General features: G+C 48.9%; 1 protein-coding gene across 1 annotated transcript; it reads right to left on the bottom strand.

Moving 5' to 3' along the window:
• Window positions 1-5,380: 5,380 nt before the first annotated feature.
• Window positions 5,381-13,656, bottom strand: Rflnb (refilin B). The gene is made up of 3 exons (XM_034506917.2): window positions 13,291-13,656; window positions 10,844-10,953; window positions 5,381-8,451 (listed from the first exon to the last, which is right to left on the bottom strand). The coding sequence occupies exons 1-3, from the start codon at window positions 13,498-13,500 to the stop codon at window positions 8,121-8,123; spliced, it is 651 nt and encodes a 216-aa protein (XP_034362808.1). The 5' UTR covers window positions 13,501-13,656; the 3' UTR covers window positions 5,381-8,120.
• Window positions 13,657-15,784: the final 2,128 nt, after the last annotated feature.

Here is a 15,784-nt window from a genome sequence, read left to right as displayed (position 1 = left end):
AGCCCGCAGGAACTTGTCCCTGCGCCCGCTGTGCCTGCCGGTGCTAGTGGAGGCCTCTCAGAGTTTAGCATTAGCCAGAAACCCTGTCCTTGCGGGCCAGTGTCTTTTTTTTTTTTTTTAACCAAACACTGTCACACAGGTTGCTCCTGGCTCTGGCTTGCTTGTAGTGAAGCTCAGGACCGAGTCTTGCTCTCACATCAGCTCATCTTTGTGTGGCTCTTGGTGATGTCCTCACCCACACACATTGCTCCCTAGCTGACCTTAACCCTTTGACCCCGGTGTCTTTTCATGTAGTCATGCCTACCCTTTTATTTTTTTTCAAAGCATTGGATCCCAATAAACACTAAGTTCACGAAGCTAGTTTTTCAAGACTGCGTTTGCTTTTGAGAACTCTTTGGGGAAGGTGGGGGTGGCACTGGGAATGCCCTATTAATTTTCTTTGCCTGGCTTAATTGTCTAAACAAAGCACTTTGCAACAGAGGAGAGGCATTTGTCATTGGCAGCAATTGGTTTGACATAGCCAAGAAACACCCCCCCCCAACCTTATTCTGAGCAAGTAGCTTGCAAAAGGGAATAGAAACCTTGCACCCGTGCTCCATGTTACCTTCCATGTTAATCCAACACTATCCTGGAGAGACTAAACACCGTATTCACACTACCACCACTTAGAAGCAGTGTGTTCCCCAGCCTAGCATGCACTGGGCCTTGAGTTCAATCTCCAACACTTCAAAAAAAGAAAACAGAGCCACAAAACACATATATCTATTGTTCTATGGTTCTGAAGAGACATGAAACTTATAAAAGAAAACATTTACCTGGGGGTTTGGTTACAGTTTCAGAGGATGAGTCTATGACCATCATGGTGAGGAGCATCGTGGCAGGCAGGCAGGCATGGTGCTGGAGCAGTCGCTGAGAGCTTACGTCTTATCAGCAAGTTGGTAGCAGAGAGTAAGCTAACTGGAAATCTTTTGGGCTTTTAAAACCTTGAAGCCCACCTCCAATGACACACCTCCTCCAACAAGGCCACTCCCACCAATCCTTATCAAACAGTTCCACCTGCTGGGGACCAGGCATTCAAGCATACAAGCTTATAGGTGACACACTCATTCAAACAGCTAGTATAAATGAGTCTCATGTTGCAAGCCAGCCTGGAACTCCTGTGTGTGATCCACCCACTCCCCATTGCTGTGCTACCATGCTCTATGCCATGAACTTTTTAAAAAAGATTCTTTTATTAAAACCAGGTGTGGTGGCACACATCTCTAATTCCAGCACTCGGGAGGCAGAGGCAAGTGGATCTCTGTGATTTAGAGGCCAGCCTGGTCTACGGAGCAAGGTTGAGGACAGCTAAGATATACAGGGAAACCCCGTCTCCAGAAAAAAATTTTTTAAAAAGGTTCCTTTATTAATAGATATGTGTGTGTGTACATGAGTTTATGGCCATCATGTGTGTACAGGTACCCATGATGGCTAGAGCATGTTAGAGCCTGTTGGGAGCCGACTTTTAGCAGAAAGTGGCTAGATTATCTTTGCAGCCATCTGGAACCATATACCCTGATAAGAGATTTGGTTTTCAACAGCCTATAACAGCTGAAGCACACTCTGATATCCCACATATTTTGTGTTGCTGTTTACTGCCCCCAGCTGCAAGGCGCACGTGGTAGCCATGCCTGCAAGGCATGCGGTTCACGTGCTGTCCACGTGCTATCTAGGCCATATATGCCTGTAAGGCGCATGTGGTATCCAAGCCTGCAAGGCGCACGGTGCACGTGCTATCCACGCTATAGATGCCTGTAAGGCTTACGTCATATCAACACCTGCAAGGCACGTGGTATTCACGCGCCTATAAGGCACATGGCAAAAGCGTATAAATACCTCAGAATTCCCTTCAATAAAGGAGACTTGAGACTAGAGACTTGAGACTTGATCACACCCTGTCTTGTCTCCATTCTTCACGTCTCTTCCCCTGCAGCCCCACTCTCTCTCTTGACCAGAGCACTTAGCCCCAAAGCGTTGAGGCAGAGAAAAGGTTCGCAACATTGTGGCGTCCAAGGTCGGGCCTCAACAAGAGCCACTGGAACTAGAGTTACAGGCAGGTGTTACTGTCTGATATGAGAACTGGGAACCAAATTCAGGTCCTCTGCAAGAATAGTAAGTGCTCTTATTTGCTGAGCCATCTCTCCAGCCTCTACAACACAAATCTTTACAGACTGGAGAGATGGCTCAGCAGTTAAGAGCACTTGCTGCTCTTGCAGAGGCCCAGGAATCGATTCTTAGCACCCACATGGTGGGCCTCAGCCTTCCATAAATTCAGTTCCAGGAGCTACGATGACCTCTTCTGACCTCCAAGGACACCGAGCATGAACACAGTGAACGTACATATTTGCAGGCAAAATACTCACATGTAAAACAAAATGAATAAATATTTAAAAATTAGGTAAAAAGCTTTGTGGGGTGTGTGTGTGTGTGTGTGTGTGTGTGTTCATTCAAGCTTGTAAATTGATTGATGTGATGTGGGTACTGGGATGCAAATCTGGTCCTCAGAGCAGCAAGCTCTCTTAACCACCAAACCATCTCCCTAGTCCCTGCATGCTCATTCCTACATGCAATAATCAAGATCTCTTCATCGAAAGTGCAGTTCTGTACCTGGGGAATTTCTATTTTCACTAATACTTCAAGCAGGATAGAAAGACAAGAATAATCATGCGAACATAGAGAGGAAATGGAGCCTCTGTGGCCCCAAGTCTGAAGCCTCTCCCCAGCTGAGAATCAGGAATTCCAGCACAATTAATGCCGTTCGCTGTGAAGGAGATCATTATGAAGCCTAGGCTGGCCTTAGCTCCAAATCACGCTCTAGCCTCCCAAGTGCTGGGCTCACAGGTGTGCACCACTCTGCCTGCTCACAACTGGTTCTTCTCACTAAATAGCTCTGGCTAGCCTGGAACTTGCTATGTAGACCAGGCTAGCCTAGCACTCATGCCTCCCAAGTGCTGTGACACTGTGACTAAAGATGTTGGGCCACCATATCTGGCTCACAACTAATTCTTACCTGTCGCTATTCTGAGGTCTTGATCTATTTAATCCTCATTCAGTGATCTTTGCCAGCAGTGTTAAAGGTATTCCAAGGTCTTCTATGTAAAGATCACACACTAAGGGTGGCTTTACTCCTTTCATGCCAATCTTTTTTTCTCTTCTTTTTCCTCATTTTATTCTCTCTCTCTCTCTCTCTCTCTCTCTCTCTCTCTCTCTCTCTCTCGTTTGGTTTTTGTTTGTTTGTTTGTTTTGTTTTGTCTTTCGAGACAGGGTTTCTCTGTGTAGCCCTGGCTGTCCTGGAACTCACTCTGTAGACCAGGCTGGCCTCGAACTAAGAGATCTGCCTGCCTCTGCCCCCCAAGTGTTGGGATAAAGCCACCACTGCCCGGCTTCCTTCCTGTTGTTGTTGTTGTTATTCTACTACAAGATCTTTCTTTGTAGCCCTAACTGGCCTGGAGCTCACAGAGATCAGCTTGCCTCTGCCTTGAAAGTGCTGAGATTCTCATACCAAGCTATTTTAATTTTCTTGCCTTATCTCATTGGTGAAGATCTTTAGGCAATGGAGCAAATGGCATCTTTGCTTTACTTCCAAATTTAAGGTTTATTTCTAGAGAAACTGTCTGTGGTAAACTGTAATAGTTTATCACGTGTGAAGCCCTGAGTTCAATCCCCTGCACTTAAAATAGGAGCAACTAGGAAAAAACTCACAGGAATGATATTATGCATTCCTGAGTATTTGTTTCTGAGTCATACCCCAAAGGCAAATAGGTAAGCAAGGCTCAGGGCCTTTCTTTTTATCAGGGCAGGAATGTGGCTGGAGGTCTCGGTGCTCTGTGTGTTCTTTATTATATACTTGTGTGTGTGTGTGTGTGTGCGCGCGCGTGTATGCGTGTGTCTGTCTGTGTGTGTGTATTTGTATCTTTGTGTGTGTATATGTGTGTCTGTGTCTGTATGGGTAATATGTGTGTGTTTGTGTGTGCATATGTGTATATGTATATATGTGTGAATGTATATATGTGTGTGTGTGCATGTGCATGTATGTGTATGTTTATGTCTGTACGTGTGTGTATGTGTTTGTGTGTGCATGTGTGTATATATGTGTATACATATGCATGTGCATGTCTGTGTGTGTGCATATGTGTATATATGTGTGTATGTGTGTGCATATGCATGTGTGTGCGCATGTGCGTGTGCACACAGAGGCGAGGTTGACATTGGGTGTCTTTCTAAGTCAGTTCTCCATCTTCTTTTTTTTTTTTTTTTTTTTTTTGAGGCAGGGTCTCTCGCAGAGCTCACCAATCTCCTGGCCAGCGAGCTCTAAGAACTGTCCTGCTTGGCTACTGGAAGGAGGATTACAGATGTGGGAACCACTGCACCTAACTTTTCACACAGGTGCAGTGTCCTCACATGTGTACAGCAAACAATTTACCAACAACCCACCTCCCTAACCTGTATTGTTTTTTGAAACAGAACCTGGAGCTGGCTGTCCATTCCAGACCAAGCCTGAACTCAAGAGCCTCTTGCCTCAACCTCACAAGAGACAGAATTATAGGCTTAAAGGGCCTCCATTTCAATCTTTCCTGTTACAGAAAATGTTACCCCACACTGTGGTATTTTGGCACACTAAGGTGTGACTGTAGGAGATGGAGAAGCCCAGTGGGACAACCTCTTCCTGACCCTCCTGTCCCTCCCCTGAAGTAGGCTATGAAATTCTGGACTCTTTCCCTTCACCTTCTGGCCCAAGGAAAGCCATAAAACCAAGGCAGAGCCTGGAATCCCAGCACTTGGGAGGCAGAGTCAGAAGAATCACTCTAAATTCAAGGCCAGACTGGGCCACATCTGGAAATGCTGTCTCAGAAGACCAAACTGACAAAACCCTAGGAAGCCCCTCTCTGATCTTTTTCCCTGTTAAGCCCTTCTTGAGACAAGCATTCTTCCCTAAACTCCTAGGAAAAAATGGCACGTACGAGGCCAAACACCTCTGTACCCCTGCTATGTTATGATTTTACTTTAAAAAAAAAAAAAATAAAAGCAGGTCAGGCATTCTAGTACCTGGGAGACAAAGATGTGCTTGCTGATCAATCTTTTTGAGTCTGAGGCTAGCCCAATCTACAGAGTAAGTTCCAACCCAGTCAGGACTGCATAGTGAGACGCTGCTTATTAAAACAACAACATATAAATAGATAAATAAATAAATAGGGCTGGAGAGATGGCTCAGCTGTTAAGAGCACTGATTGCTCCTCCAGAGGACTTGAATTCAATTCCCAGCAACCACATGGTGGTCAGAACCATCTGAAGAATGGCAGTGTACTCACATACATAAAGTAAAAAACAACAAACAATCGCATTCTCAGGCTTTATGTCTTAGATCATTTATTGTTAATCAGAGAAATCACAAGGCAAAAATGAAGTGGGACAGAAGTCAAAGATAATTTTAAAACTTTTTTTTTTTGGTGTGTGTCAAATATTTTCTAAGTTTAAAAGGAGGAAAAGTGTCAAATGAGAAGATGCTTGTTCAAATAAAGTCTTTTCAGACATGGAAAGGAGAACCACCCATCTCTGGAGACCCACATCATCTCTAACAGCCATAACTTAGGAGATGGAGTGAAAAGCTTCACTGGAACACAGCTAGTCTCTCACCTGCACACTCAGGAATGTCAGGTGAATGTGAGTTTTACAAACCTCCTTTTCCACTTTGGCAACCATCGGGAATCTACTCTGGGCTGGTGACACCACCACCAGGGTGTTCCAGTATGTCACCACCCAGCTTCCAGGCCTTCAGCTTCCCAGGCAGGTTTGGAGAATCAAAGAAGATTCAAAACAGCTACACATAGCTGGCTCTAGTAAATAGCCTAACAACATAAAAATCTGCCTTCTCACCCTCATAAGACATCCACGGTCATTGCTTCGACTTACTGATATGGTTCTGCCTCAACTTAACACAATCCCTCTAAGACAAAAACAAGAAAAGAAGAAAATTGTTTCTCTTAAGGACGGACACCTTTACAACGCTGCTGCATTCAAAGACAACACTTTCTCCTGACATCATTCTGAGCCCAAGTGAGTGTCTCCAAAGGGGCAAGAGCAAAGCCTTGGTGATTTTCCTAACTTAGAAACTGTATTTGCAAAAAGAAATTATATTTGCCGCTTCGGTAACATTATGAAGTCAGATAGAAAATCCACCTTTGCCAGTAAATGTTTTTTTCTAAAGCCGAGTAGCATTGGTTGCTCTGAGTTTTACTGAGGAGCTTGGAGGATCCCAGTGTGAGCCCAACTGTGCTGTACCCTGGCCAACTGGGACCACGACACCAGCAGTCTCTGTGTCCAGAAGGATGAATTGAAAAGTACAACAGACTTTGTCATCTGCAGGGGACATGGACTAGGTGACGTGGCTCTAGACATCGCCACAGTCTTTAGATGAAAGTGATTATCTTTGCACCTGCTTGCCATGATAACAAGTCTCTGCTGTGGCTCCAGGGGAGCCAGTGTGTGTTAATTCTGCTTTCTGGACAGATGGAAGCTATCCGCAGAGACCCAGAGATACAAGGGAAGGCAGAGCCTTGGTAACCCACTTGACACGATTTGGATGTATTCAAAGGAAATATGTACATCTTGTTCTTTCCAATGCTGGAATAAAACTCAGCTTGCCATTTTCTTTACTCCAGCACTGTGGGGCCTGGCAGGGGATTCTAAGAAGCAAGGGCTGGGCCTGGGGTAGGGGCCAGTGAGCAGGGGGCAGGTTGGTGCCTGCAGCACCCTCTTGCCCAGCGCTGCCCCTGGTGCTATTATAGCTGGCTCAGCTGGATTCCGAAGGAAGTTGGCTGGGAAACATCTTTGATCATACCTGACTCCACAATAGTCACTTTGTACCGTGGTACAAAAGAAAATGCCTCCCATCACCACAGTGGCAAGGTTGTAGGATCTACGTGACACTCCCTACTCCTGAATTCATTTTAGCTTAATCTGGGTGGTGAGCAACAGTCCTTGCTTTTTGGAACAGGGTTAAACCCTGTTCCTCCCAGTTTTGACACTATCAGAGTCCTAAGAATAAGTCCCTATTTAATCATGATGATCCGAGTCACATTCAAACCTGCCTCCTCCTATGGGCAGCTGGGCTCAGGCACCGTGGCCCACAGTGGAAACCCTTTCTGCGCAGCCCCCAAAGCATGTTTTTCTAAAGCATTCTTTCAGAATGCCGTTCTTCTCAAAAAGAGCCCTCTGCTGCATTTTGACTCATGAAAAAAAAAAAAAAAAAAAAAAAAAAAAAAAGGGAAAGTATTTCAAAACCCCAAAATACCTATGAGCAGAGTTACAGAAGCCCGGGAGACGTTAACCAGATGCCAAGCAAGCTCGGCTGCACCAGAGCCTGGGCCTGAAACCAACCAACAAAAGCGGAATGGACAGAGAGTTTGTTTTAAAGGCATCTCCTTTTGTTGTTTTTTTTTTTTTTCTCCCCTAATATCAGGAAAAAGATTTTTGATAAATCTAAGAGTTTGGGTTAACAGTAAAAACAAATAGAAGCAGAAACAAAGACTGGCCCAGAACAGATTGAGCACATATGGGCGTCACGGTCTACCCGAGTTAACTCTCTTCCCGCCCCCACCACCCCAGCTATGGCTGAAATTTCTTAACTTGTCTTCTCTATTCCAGAGATTTTCCCACTTTGTTCATCAGAAAATGGAGGACTCACCTCAGCTTGCCCTGATATCACTGTCCTTTTTATTTTCTCATCAACTTGAGACTTTGGGGAAACTGCATCAACCAACTAGAACACCAGAACACACACACACACACACACACACACACACACACACACACACACACACACACACACTTGCTTCTTAAAAAAAAAAAAAAAAAACTATCTGGAAAAAATTTAAACGAAGCTGAGTTTCTCTATTATTATAAGATGCAGTGATTTTTTTTTTTTTTTTAATACATCTTCCCCGGCTAGACTTAGAGGTATCTCCAGGTTAGATCCTCTGGGACTGGGGTGATGTACAAGAGCAGTGTTACCCAGCTTGTCCAGGGTGGTCTGGGGACCAGGGCAGTGTATGAACAGCTGGTCCAACCTCAAGCTAGCTGAGTCAGCATTCATCGGCTAGCCCATCACTACCCAGGAACTCCGTGGCCTCAAGCTCCACGCTGGAGAGAAACCTCCTCAGCTTCTTGTGGCAGTTGTAATCCAGAGTGGTGGTGTAGATGGTCTTGGGGTACTTGGGGTAGACGATGGTGGTGCTGAGGAAGCGTGCAGGCTTGTGGCGAGGCTCGAAGCGCACTTCGGCCTTATAGTTTCGCCAGGTGCAGTTGGGGATACAGGTGACTGTCTGGCTGCAGGAAGCCACCACCAGGCCCAGGGGCATCTGCACATCATCGATGAAGTGCCGCTCAGAGTCGTACTTGACTGAGGAGGTATACCTGTGGGGAGATACAAGCCAGCATGAGGCTGTCCTCTGAGTTAGGAGCATGGGGCCAAGTGTGACCTCTCATCTCTCCTGGGGTGCAAGCATTGACCTTGGCTGCATCAGGGAGAAGTAGCATAGAGTCTATGGGAGTCCTTTTTGAGGGACATATATATACTCCAATCACTTTTGACACAGGACCTAACTGGATCTTTCCAGAGACCCTGGAAGTAGAAAGCAAGATGCAGACATGAGGGTCATAAGGTCCCTGAGTGATGGACTGGGGTGGGTGGATGGACTGACTAATGGATTTGCAGGGCTGAAGATAGAACCCATGGTCTTGAGTGCTAAGCAGGAACTCTATCCCTGAGCTAAATCTCTAGGCCTGAGCTGGGACCTAAAAGCAGCACACAGGCTTTACCATTTCCACAGCGACTGAATTCCATTCCAGTTTACCTAAGCTGGAAGCCTTTAGTCTAACGACTTAACTTGCCTACACTGCCATAAAAGGTGCCTGAAAACAAAGGGTAATGAAATCACACACAGCACATATATGACAGTGGTCCCATAAGATGATATCGTCCAGTGGCTTGACTTAGCAGCTTCTTAATATGCGTAATTGCATGCTAACATGTTCAAGTGCGTTGGCTACTTTTTTTTTTTTTTGATGATGATGATGATGATGCTGATTTGGAACAAGCCAGAGTCATCTGAGGAGGAACTTCAACTGAGAAAATGAGCCCATCAGTTAAGTTTATAGGCAACTGTGCAGAGCATTGTCCTGATTGGTGATTGATGTGAAAGGGTGCAGCCTACTGTGGGTGGTGCCATCCCTGATTGGTCCCAGGGTGTATAGAAAGCAAACTGAGCAAGCATGGAGGGACAAATCAGTAAGTAGCAATCCTCCATGGTCCCTGCCTCTAGGTTCCTGCCTTGACTTCCCTTCACGTTGTGAGCTGGAATAAACCCTCTCCCCACAAATTGCTTTTGGTCACGGTGCTTAAACAGCAACAGAAACCTGGCTGGGACACCATGTGGTGACATTACTGTTCGTTGAATGCATCTATCCTAAGCAGAGCTATGTCACGGAAGGAGGTGGAGTCGGTTGCTGTGTGGGGCTAAGGAGCTTCTCCACCCGCTGAATGGTCAGCCAGCTCTTGAATGAGAGAAGAAAGAATTCCAGAACTGCTAAGTACTGCTTCTAGAAGTTTGGCTCTAGCCATGGTCTTAGTGTTTGGTTAAAGCTCAGAAGTATGGTTCGGGAACCTGCCAACTCTGGGAGACCCAGGGATCTGATCCTATCACTGAAAGCCAACCACAAACCTAATGGCATTTGTATCCCTCAGTTACATCTTCATCTTTGTCGTCGTTGCCATCGTCATCGTCCTTATTTTATTTATTTGGAACAAGGTCTTACAAAGTAGACCAGCCTAACCTAGATTCCACATGTTCCCTGCCTCAGCCTCCCGAGTGCTGGCTGGGACTGCAGGTATTCATGGCTGAGGGGTTAAAACGTTCTGAAAACATCACAGTAACGACTTGGATGCGTTAATATTACAGCTTCACCGATATCAGCGTCACATGAGTGTAAGCCAGCCTTTTGTGTCTGTTCTCCGCAGAGTCACAAGACTCTGATGGGAGCTAATGTCACAAAGTCATGTCCCAGTTTTGTCAGAAATACAAGCTCCAGGGGAATAAAAGCCTAACCTGCTCACCTCTAAGTGGGTGAACCTCCCTCTGTTCCTCATCAAAGGCCCCTTTGTGTTCAAGCGATTGAAACTGCAGCTACAAAACCCCAGTCACCAAAAGTAAAATTCCTTTTTCTAAAAAGACAGCTCTTTGCTGGAATGTCTCCACAACTCTTTGCCCCTGATAATCCTGGTTGAGACCGTTCCCAGAGGACTTACCCAGTGACAGAACATGAGACAGGGTCATAGCACCTTGTTTTGGAGGGGAGGGGGGAATAGAAGGATGTGTGGCTTCTAGAAAGAAGAATTAATATTCGACAGAATCTTTAGCTCCCCATGACATGGTATATGAGACACACAAAGCACATGACAGAACTTTATCACAAAATCTCACTTAAAAAGAGCGTCCACATTAGGTATAACACTGTACATCTGTGACCCTAATGCTCAGGAGGCTGAGACAGAAATATCACCCTAAGCTCGAAGTCAGCCTGAGGTACATAGTGAATGCTAGGCCAGCTAACGAGACATAGCAAGATCCCATCCCAAAACTTTAACTGGCTATGTAATGGAGTACCTATATATGTAACTAGTTAGAGGATAAGAAAATAAGGCAAACTATTAATAGTCTTCGGTGCATTTTCATAATTAACTTTTAAAAAACAATTATACTTGGAATTTGTTTTAACATTTTAAGAAATAACAGGTCGGCATACTCACTTTACTTCCTTTGGTGGTAAGGGGTCAAACTCGACTCCTTCGCCGAAGGACAAGGGACAGAGTCTCGGTGAGCAGATGGCAGCCAGCGAGTGGGTCAGAGATGCTGGGTTCTTCCGGGAGAGAGGAGAGAAGGGATAAAGCTATGAGTGACCCATCTCCTGGTGACCACACTCTGGTCCTACAAAGGATAGGGCTGGCCCATGTCATGGAAAGATCATTAGACAGGGCACCCGAAGGTCAGGGTTCAAATCCCACATCAGCCCTGCACCCCTCCCTACTCCTCAGTGATGGGCACTCATTTGCACAGTAGGCACTGTTTATCCTAAATGTACTTTGTGCCTACAGTAGAGTTATGACACACGTCCTATGTCCTTATCTGCATGCTGGGGGGAGGGGCTGCCCCCTCCCATCACCAAAGGTTTGTGAAAGGCAGAAGAGGAAGCTGACCTGATGAACACACCATCATGTCCACATCAGGATTGATGGCCAGCCCTGTGGCGAGAAAGCCCCACAACTCAAAGGTAACTCTTCAGAACCTCAATGATGCAGAGCCCCCGCCCCCATGCAATTCCCAGCAATGGTTACAGAAAGGCTAAATTTAATGCCAAGAGAAAAAGCTTCCAGGATTTCTTTTTTAAGGTAAAGATCCACCCCTGCTTCCCCACCTCCTTTGCCTCTGGGGTTGACGGAGGGGCAACTATCCATGACAGGGGGTCCTCACAACTGTTACAGAGGAGCCCAGAGGTGCCTTCGTTCCATGCCAGCCTTCACTAGCCAGAGAGCTCAGTGTGCAGAGTGCCACTTTGACTCCTCAGGCAAACCCAGGTGACCCTCTCTGGTCCCTCTCTGTGCTCCAGTGCAGAGATAAACATAGTGTGGTGGGACTTTGCAGCCCTTTGTGCTCTCTGGTTCTCTGAGAGCTGTCATTTTCTTTGCTTAATTTAAGAGTGAGAACTACATTTGTGCCAGGGTGTGGAAGAATCAGTCCCGTCCCCCAGGACAGAGAAGGGGGCAAATGTTTCTGTGACGTTGGCTCTGAGATCTTCACTGTGTTACCAGGAGAAGATGCAAAAACCAAAAGCATGAGTGGGGAGCTGGGGTACCATTCCAGGGCTATGATGGAATTTTGTGAAACCTTGTGGTGGAGGGGATACAGTTCAAGCTAAAGGCGGTGGACAGAGGGAGTACATGAGGTGCGGCCACAGAGTTCTCTCGTGGTCCCAAGACAACTTTCTGCAAGGTGTCCATACTGGTTTCCCTGTCCTGCCTCCTTTGTACCCCCATCCCTGCTCCCCAGATAGAAATTCCCTGGGCATCCAGGTGTGGGAGGGAGTCAGTGTGCTACTGGGTCAGCAGCAGTGATAAGATAGACATACACAGAGACACTGAAGCCAGACACCAAGCCACAGGTTCTGGAACAAGCCTGAGAAAGCATGGAAGGGACACCAGGACTTGGATGGAAAAGGTGAGGGTCAAGGTTCATGTCAGGTGGAGGAAGCACCACGTCAGAAGCAACAGTGAGTGTCTGATCTGTGGTCAGAGCAGGGAAGATGAGTGAGAGTTGAAAGGCCAAACTGAAGCAAGCTTCACCTTGGAGTGGAAGAGGCACTGGTCCTTGCTGGGACAGGGTCAGTAGGTCAAGAAAGCCCCACACCACCAAAGCTCCACTGTGGTCCTTAAGCATAACACCACCGCTGATGGCCCCCTGGGAGGCACAGTCCCAGCCGTCCCTTAGTCCTACTTTGAGCTTCTACTGTAGACAGGATGTGGCCTCTCTGGAGGTCTACTCTGAATACCACCACCTGAACAGATCCCAAAGCAAAACAGACTTGGAGTTTTTCTTGCAAAGAGTTTAAAATAAAAGAAGGAAAGGGATTAATACTTTTAAAGCCCTGGCCACCTGGAGGACGCTGATCTCATTAAGTGCAGAAGACTGGCTGGGAAAGGGACCTACCAGACCCTGAAGGCTCCAGTGTGACTACTCAGAAGGTCCCCCAAAAGGCTGGTCCGCCTTGCGCCAGGAGCCCAGAGCACACCCCTCTCCCGGGTCCCGACAGAGGGAGGCCGCTTTGGGAGCAAAGCCTCGGGGCGTGGGCCCCCGGGTAGGGAGGGACGGGATCCCTGTCCGTGTCCCGGGAGCCCCACCCAGCCCGCCCCAGCAGGAATGTGGTCGAGCCGCAGCCTGGCAGCCTCGGGGGCCGCCACCTCGAAGGGAGGAGACCGCGGCTCGCCTCTCCCGGGGCTCCCGCGCCTCCCAGGCGATGACAATTTTCCAGCCACTGGCTCCAGCTGGCCGGCTCTCTCGCTAGGCTCCCGCCCCGGTTCCCGGGGATGGCCACGCCGTCTCGACGGGCGGGTTGCCGCACCGACAGCGAGCGCTGGGGAGTCCCAGGGGAGGGTTGCGGGTGGGCTGGGACAGGGAGAAGTCCGCGCACGAGGCAACTCACCGGGACTACAGGGGTCACCGCCGCATCGGGCTCCAGCGTCCCTGCGACAGGAGCGCGCTCCCCACCGCCGCCCGCCGTCGCTGCGAGCCCCCAGTGGCTGGGGCTAGGACTTGGGGGCAGCCCCGAGTCAGGGCTGTCCAGGACGCCGTCCCCTTTTTTCTTCGTGTCCACGAGCTCCGGGACATCCTGCAGGCTCAGCCGGCCCACCATAGCTGCACGTGTGGCGGGGCCGGGCACAGCCGGCGCAGTGTTGGAGTGCAAGAGAGGGCCGCACACGCGGGCCGGGGCCGCTGCCCTCCGGGCTGCCCTCCTTGCCCCGCCGCCGGCGCGTTGTCGGGGTGTCGCCGGCGGCCGCGCTCGCTCGAGGCCCCGCCCTCCGCCCCGCCTCGGGGGCTGGCCCAGCCGCGGTGACCGCCGAGAGGCCAAGCGCCAGGGGCCGCTGCGCTCCCGCCGCGCGCCGCCCAGCTCGTCCCGGAGCAGATCTTCCCGCGACGCCCTCCCCCCCACCCCCACCCGGCAGGCCGCGTCGCCCACTGGCAAGGCTACGAGGCTTCGTCCGGTCCCGCACCCTGTCCCTGTGGTCCACGGCGATCCTTGCCCCCTTGCACTGTCCCCCCGGCCCCCGGAAGGTGCTAATAATCTCTAGATCTGGCAGCCCAGAGCTAAAACCGAGTCCCAGTCTGCAGAGGCTGGCCGGGGGTGGGATGGGGGGAAAGGACGAGCAAACAACTGGAAATTATTAATACTTAATGCGCTTCGTATGGCTCCAGCCGCCCGTTGGCTCAGCAGGGCCTGCTCTGGCTCTCACGTCTGCCCCGGAGGAGAGAGGGCCTACTCCTCCGGACTCCCGGAGGCGTCGATCACTCTCCCTGACCCCGCGCTCAGCTGAACAGGCTGTAGGCAGTCCAGGCAGGGAAGTTCTGAGCGCGCCACAGGTTTGGATCTCCAAGAGAGACCAGCAAGCATAGCAGCTCTCTTAGGGGTCAAGATTCCCCTTATGGAGGAGGCCACAATTTATTCACTCACAGGAACTTTCCCTCTGTTCCATCAGAGGGGATCCCTTCTAAAAGCAAAACAAAACCCAAACCCAACAACAAACAAACAGTGGACCTTCCTGATAGGTTTGACAGAGAAGCTCTTCTTCGGTGGGAACTAGTTGCGTTAGGGGTGTGTTCAAATTCAATTTTTTTTTTCTCATGGAGATGTCCGGGGGGTCAACACCGAGTGCCATGTGCCCCACCAGAGGATTTCCCTGGCTCACCTTCGCGGTCCGGTCCACATCTTTGCAAAGACAAACAACATCTGTTCTGCTTCGGGCAGATTTGTTTAAAAATATACATTCAGACTGACTAGATCTGCCAGCAAAGTTCAGTCCTCTTTTCTCTCTACCCATCATTTTCAGATACTGAGAGAGAAGGGTTTGCTTTTAATCACGTGTTGAGTAGAAGGGAGCTTGCCAGGAACAGAATGCCAGGATCACCCCATCTACAGAGGATACATCCCACAGGGGCCTGTACTGGGAGGTTGTTCATTCATTCAGGGCCCGGTGGGACTAGGTTACAAAATCCACAGCGTATGGTACTGGACAAGTGTCTAATGCAAGGACATTCTGTGGCGTCACACTTCCCTACTCCTGTTGGTCCCAACAGCTGCACACCTTAGCAGAACTGGAACCCTCCTTCCCACCCCCCAAATCAGAGGAGGAACCTCTGTACTTTCTGAGAGTGTGAAAGGTGGGCTGGTCAGACTGGGAAACACGCCCAGGAAGGTGGCTGTTGCTCCAAGGAGATGGTAGCCTCCTGCTTCACTGGGCATGGAGAAAGCTCAGATGCTGGGCAGGGACAACCATGCCCCATTTCAGTGCAGATTGTTGTGAGGGCAGTTTGGGAGGTGCCTGCTTTGGGACTTGCTGACTCCAGGGCCTGAGAAGCCACACTGCCACCCTCTGAGCACTCTTCTCAAGACTGATCTCCATCCTGGCAGAAAACCCATGGAGACATCAAAGCTGCTGGTATAAGCAAGAGAGTATGAAGCTGCCAGCCTCAGAGGGTTCGAGATAATCCAAGGGGACATATTTTTGGCACACTTCCTTGTTGGCATTGTTGATCAATAAGCAGCTGGCTCAGGATGTCAGAGAAGCTTCTGAAATCCAGGAGTAGCAGTCATCAAATTGGACACAGCGAGTAGCTGATTTACAACCTGTCTGAGTTCTGTCTGACCACCAAGAACAATCTCTCCCAACTCTTTCAGTCACAGGCCAACACAGGGCATCCTCCTGCCTCTGGAGAACTACCAAGCAACTCTCAAAGCATGAGTTGAACAACCTACCAGTCCTTCCTTCCTTCCTCCCTCCCTCCCTCCCTCCCTCCCTCCCTCCCTTCCTCCCTCCCTTCCTCCCTTCCTTTCTTCCTTCCTTATCTGTTTAACACTGCTATGTGCAGAAGTCAGCAGGGCTTGCAGGAGAATCAAACATAGGACTGTTCATGATGCAGAG

The sequence above is a fragment of the Arvicanthis niloticus genome, chromosome 6, assembly GCF_011762505.2.
Source record: "Arvicanthis niloticus isolate mArvNil1 chromosome 6, mArvNil1.pat.X, whole genome shotgun sequence".
NCBI lineage: Eukaryota > Metazoa > Chordata > Mammalia > Rodentia > Muridae > Arvicanthis > Arvicanthis niloticus.
This window is presented reverse-complemented; position numbering and strand designations above follow the sequence as displayed.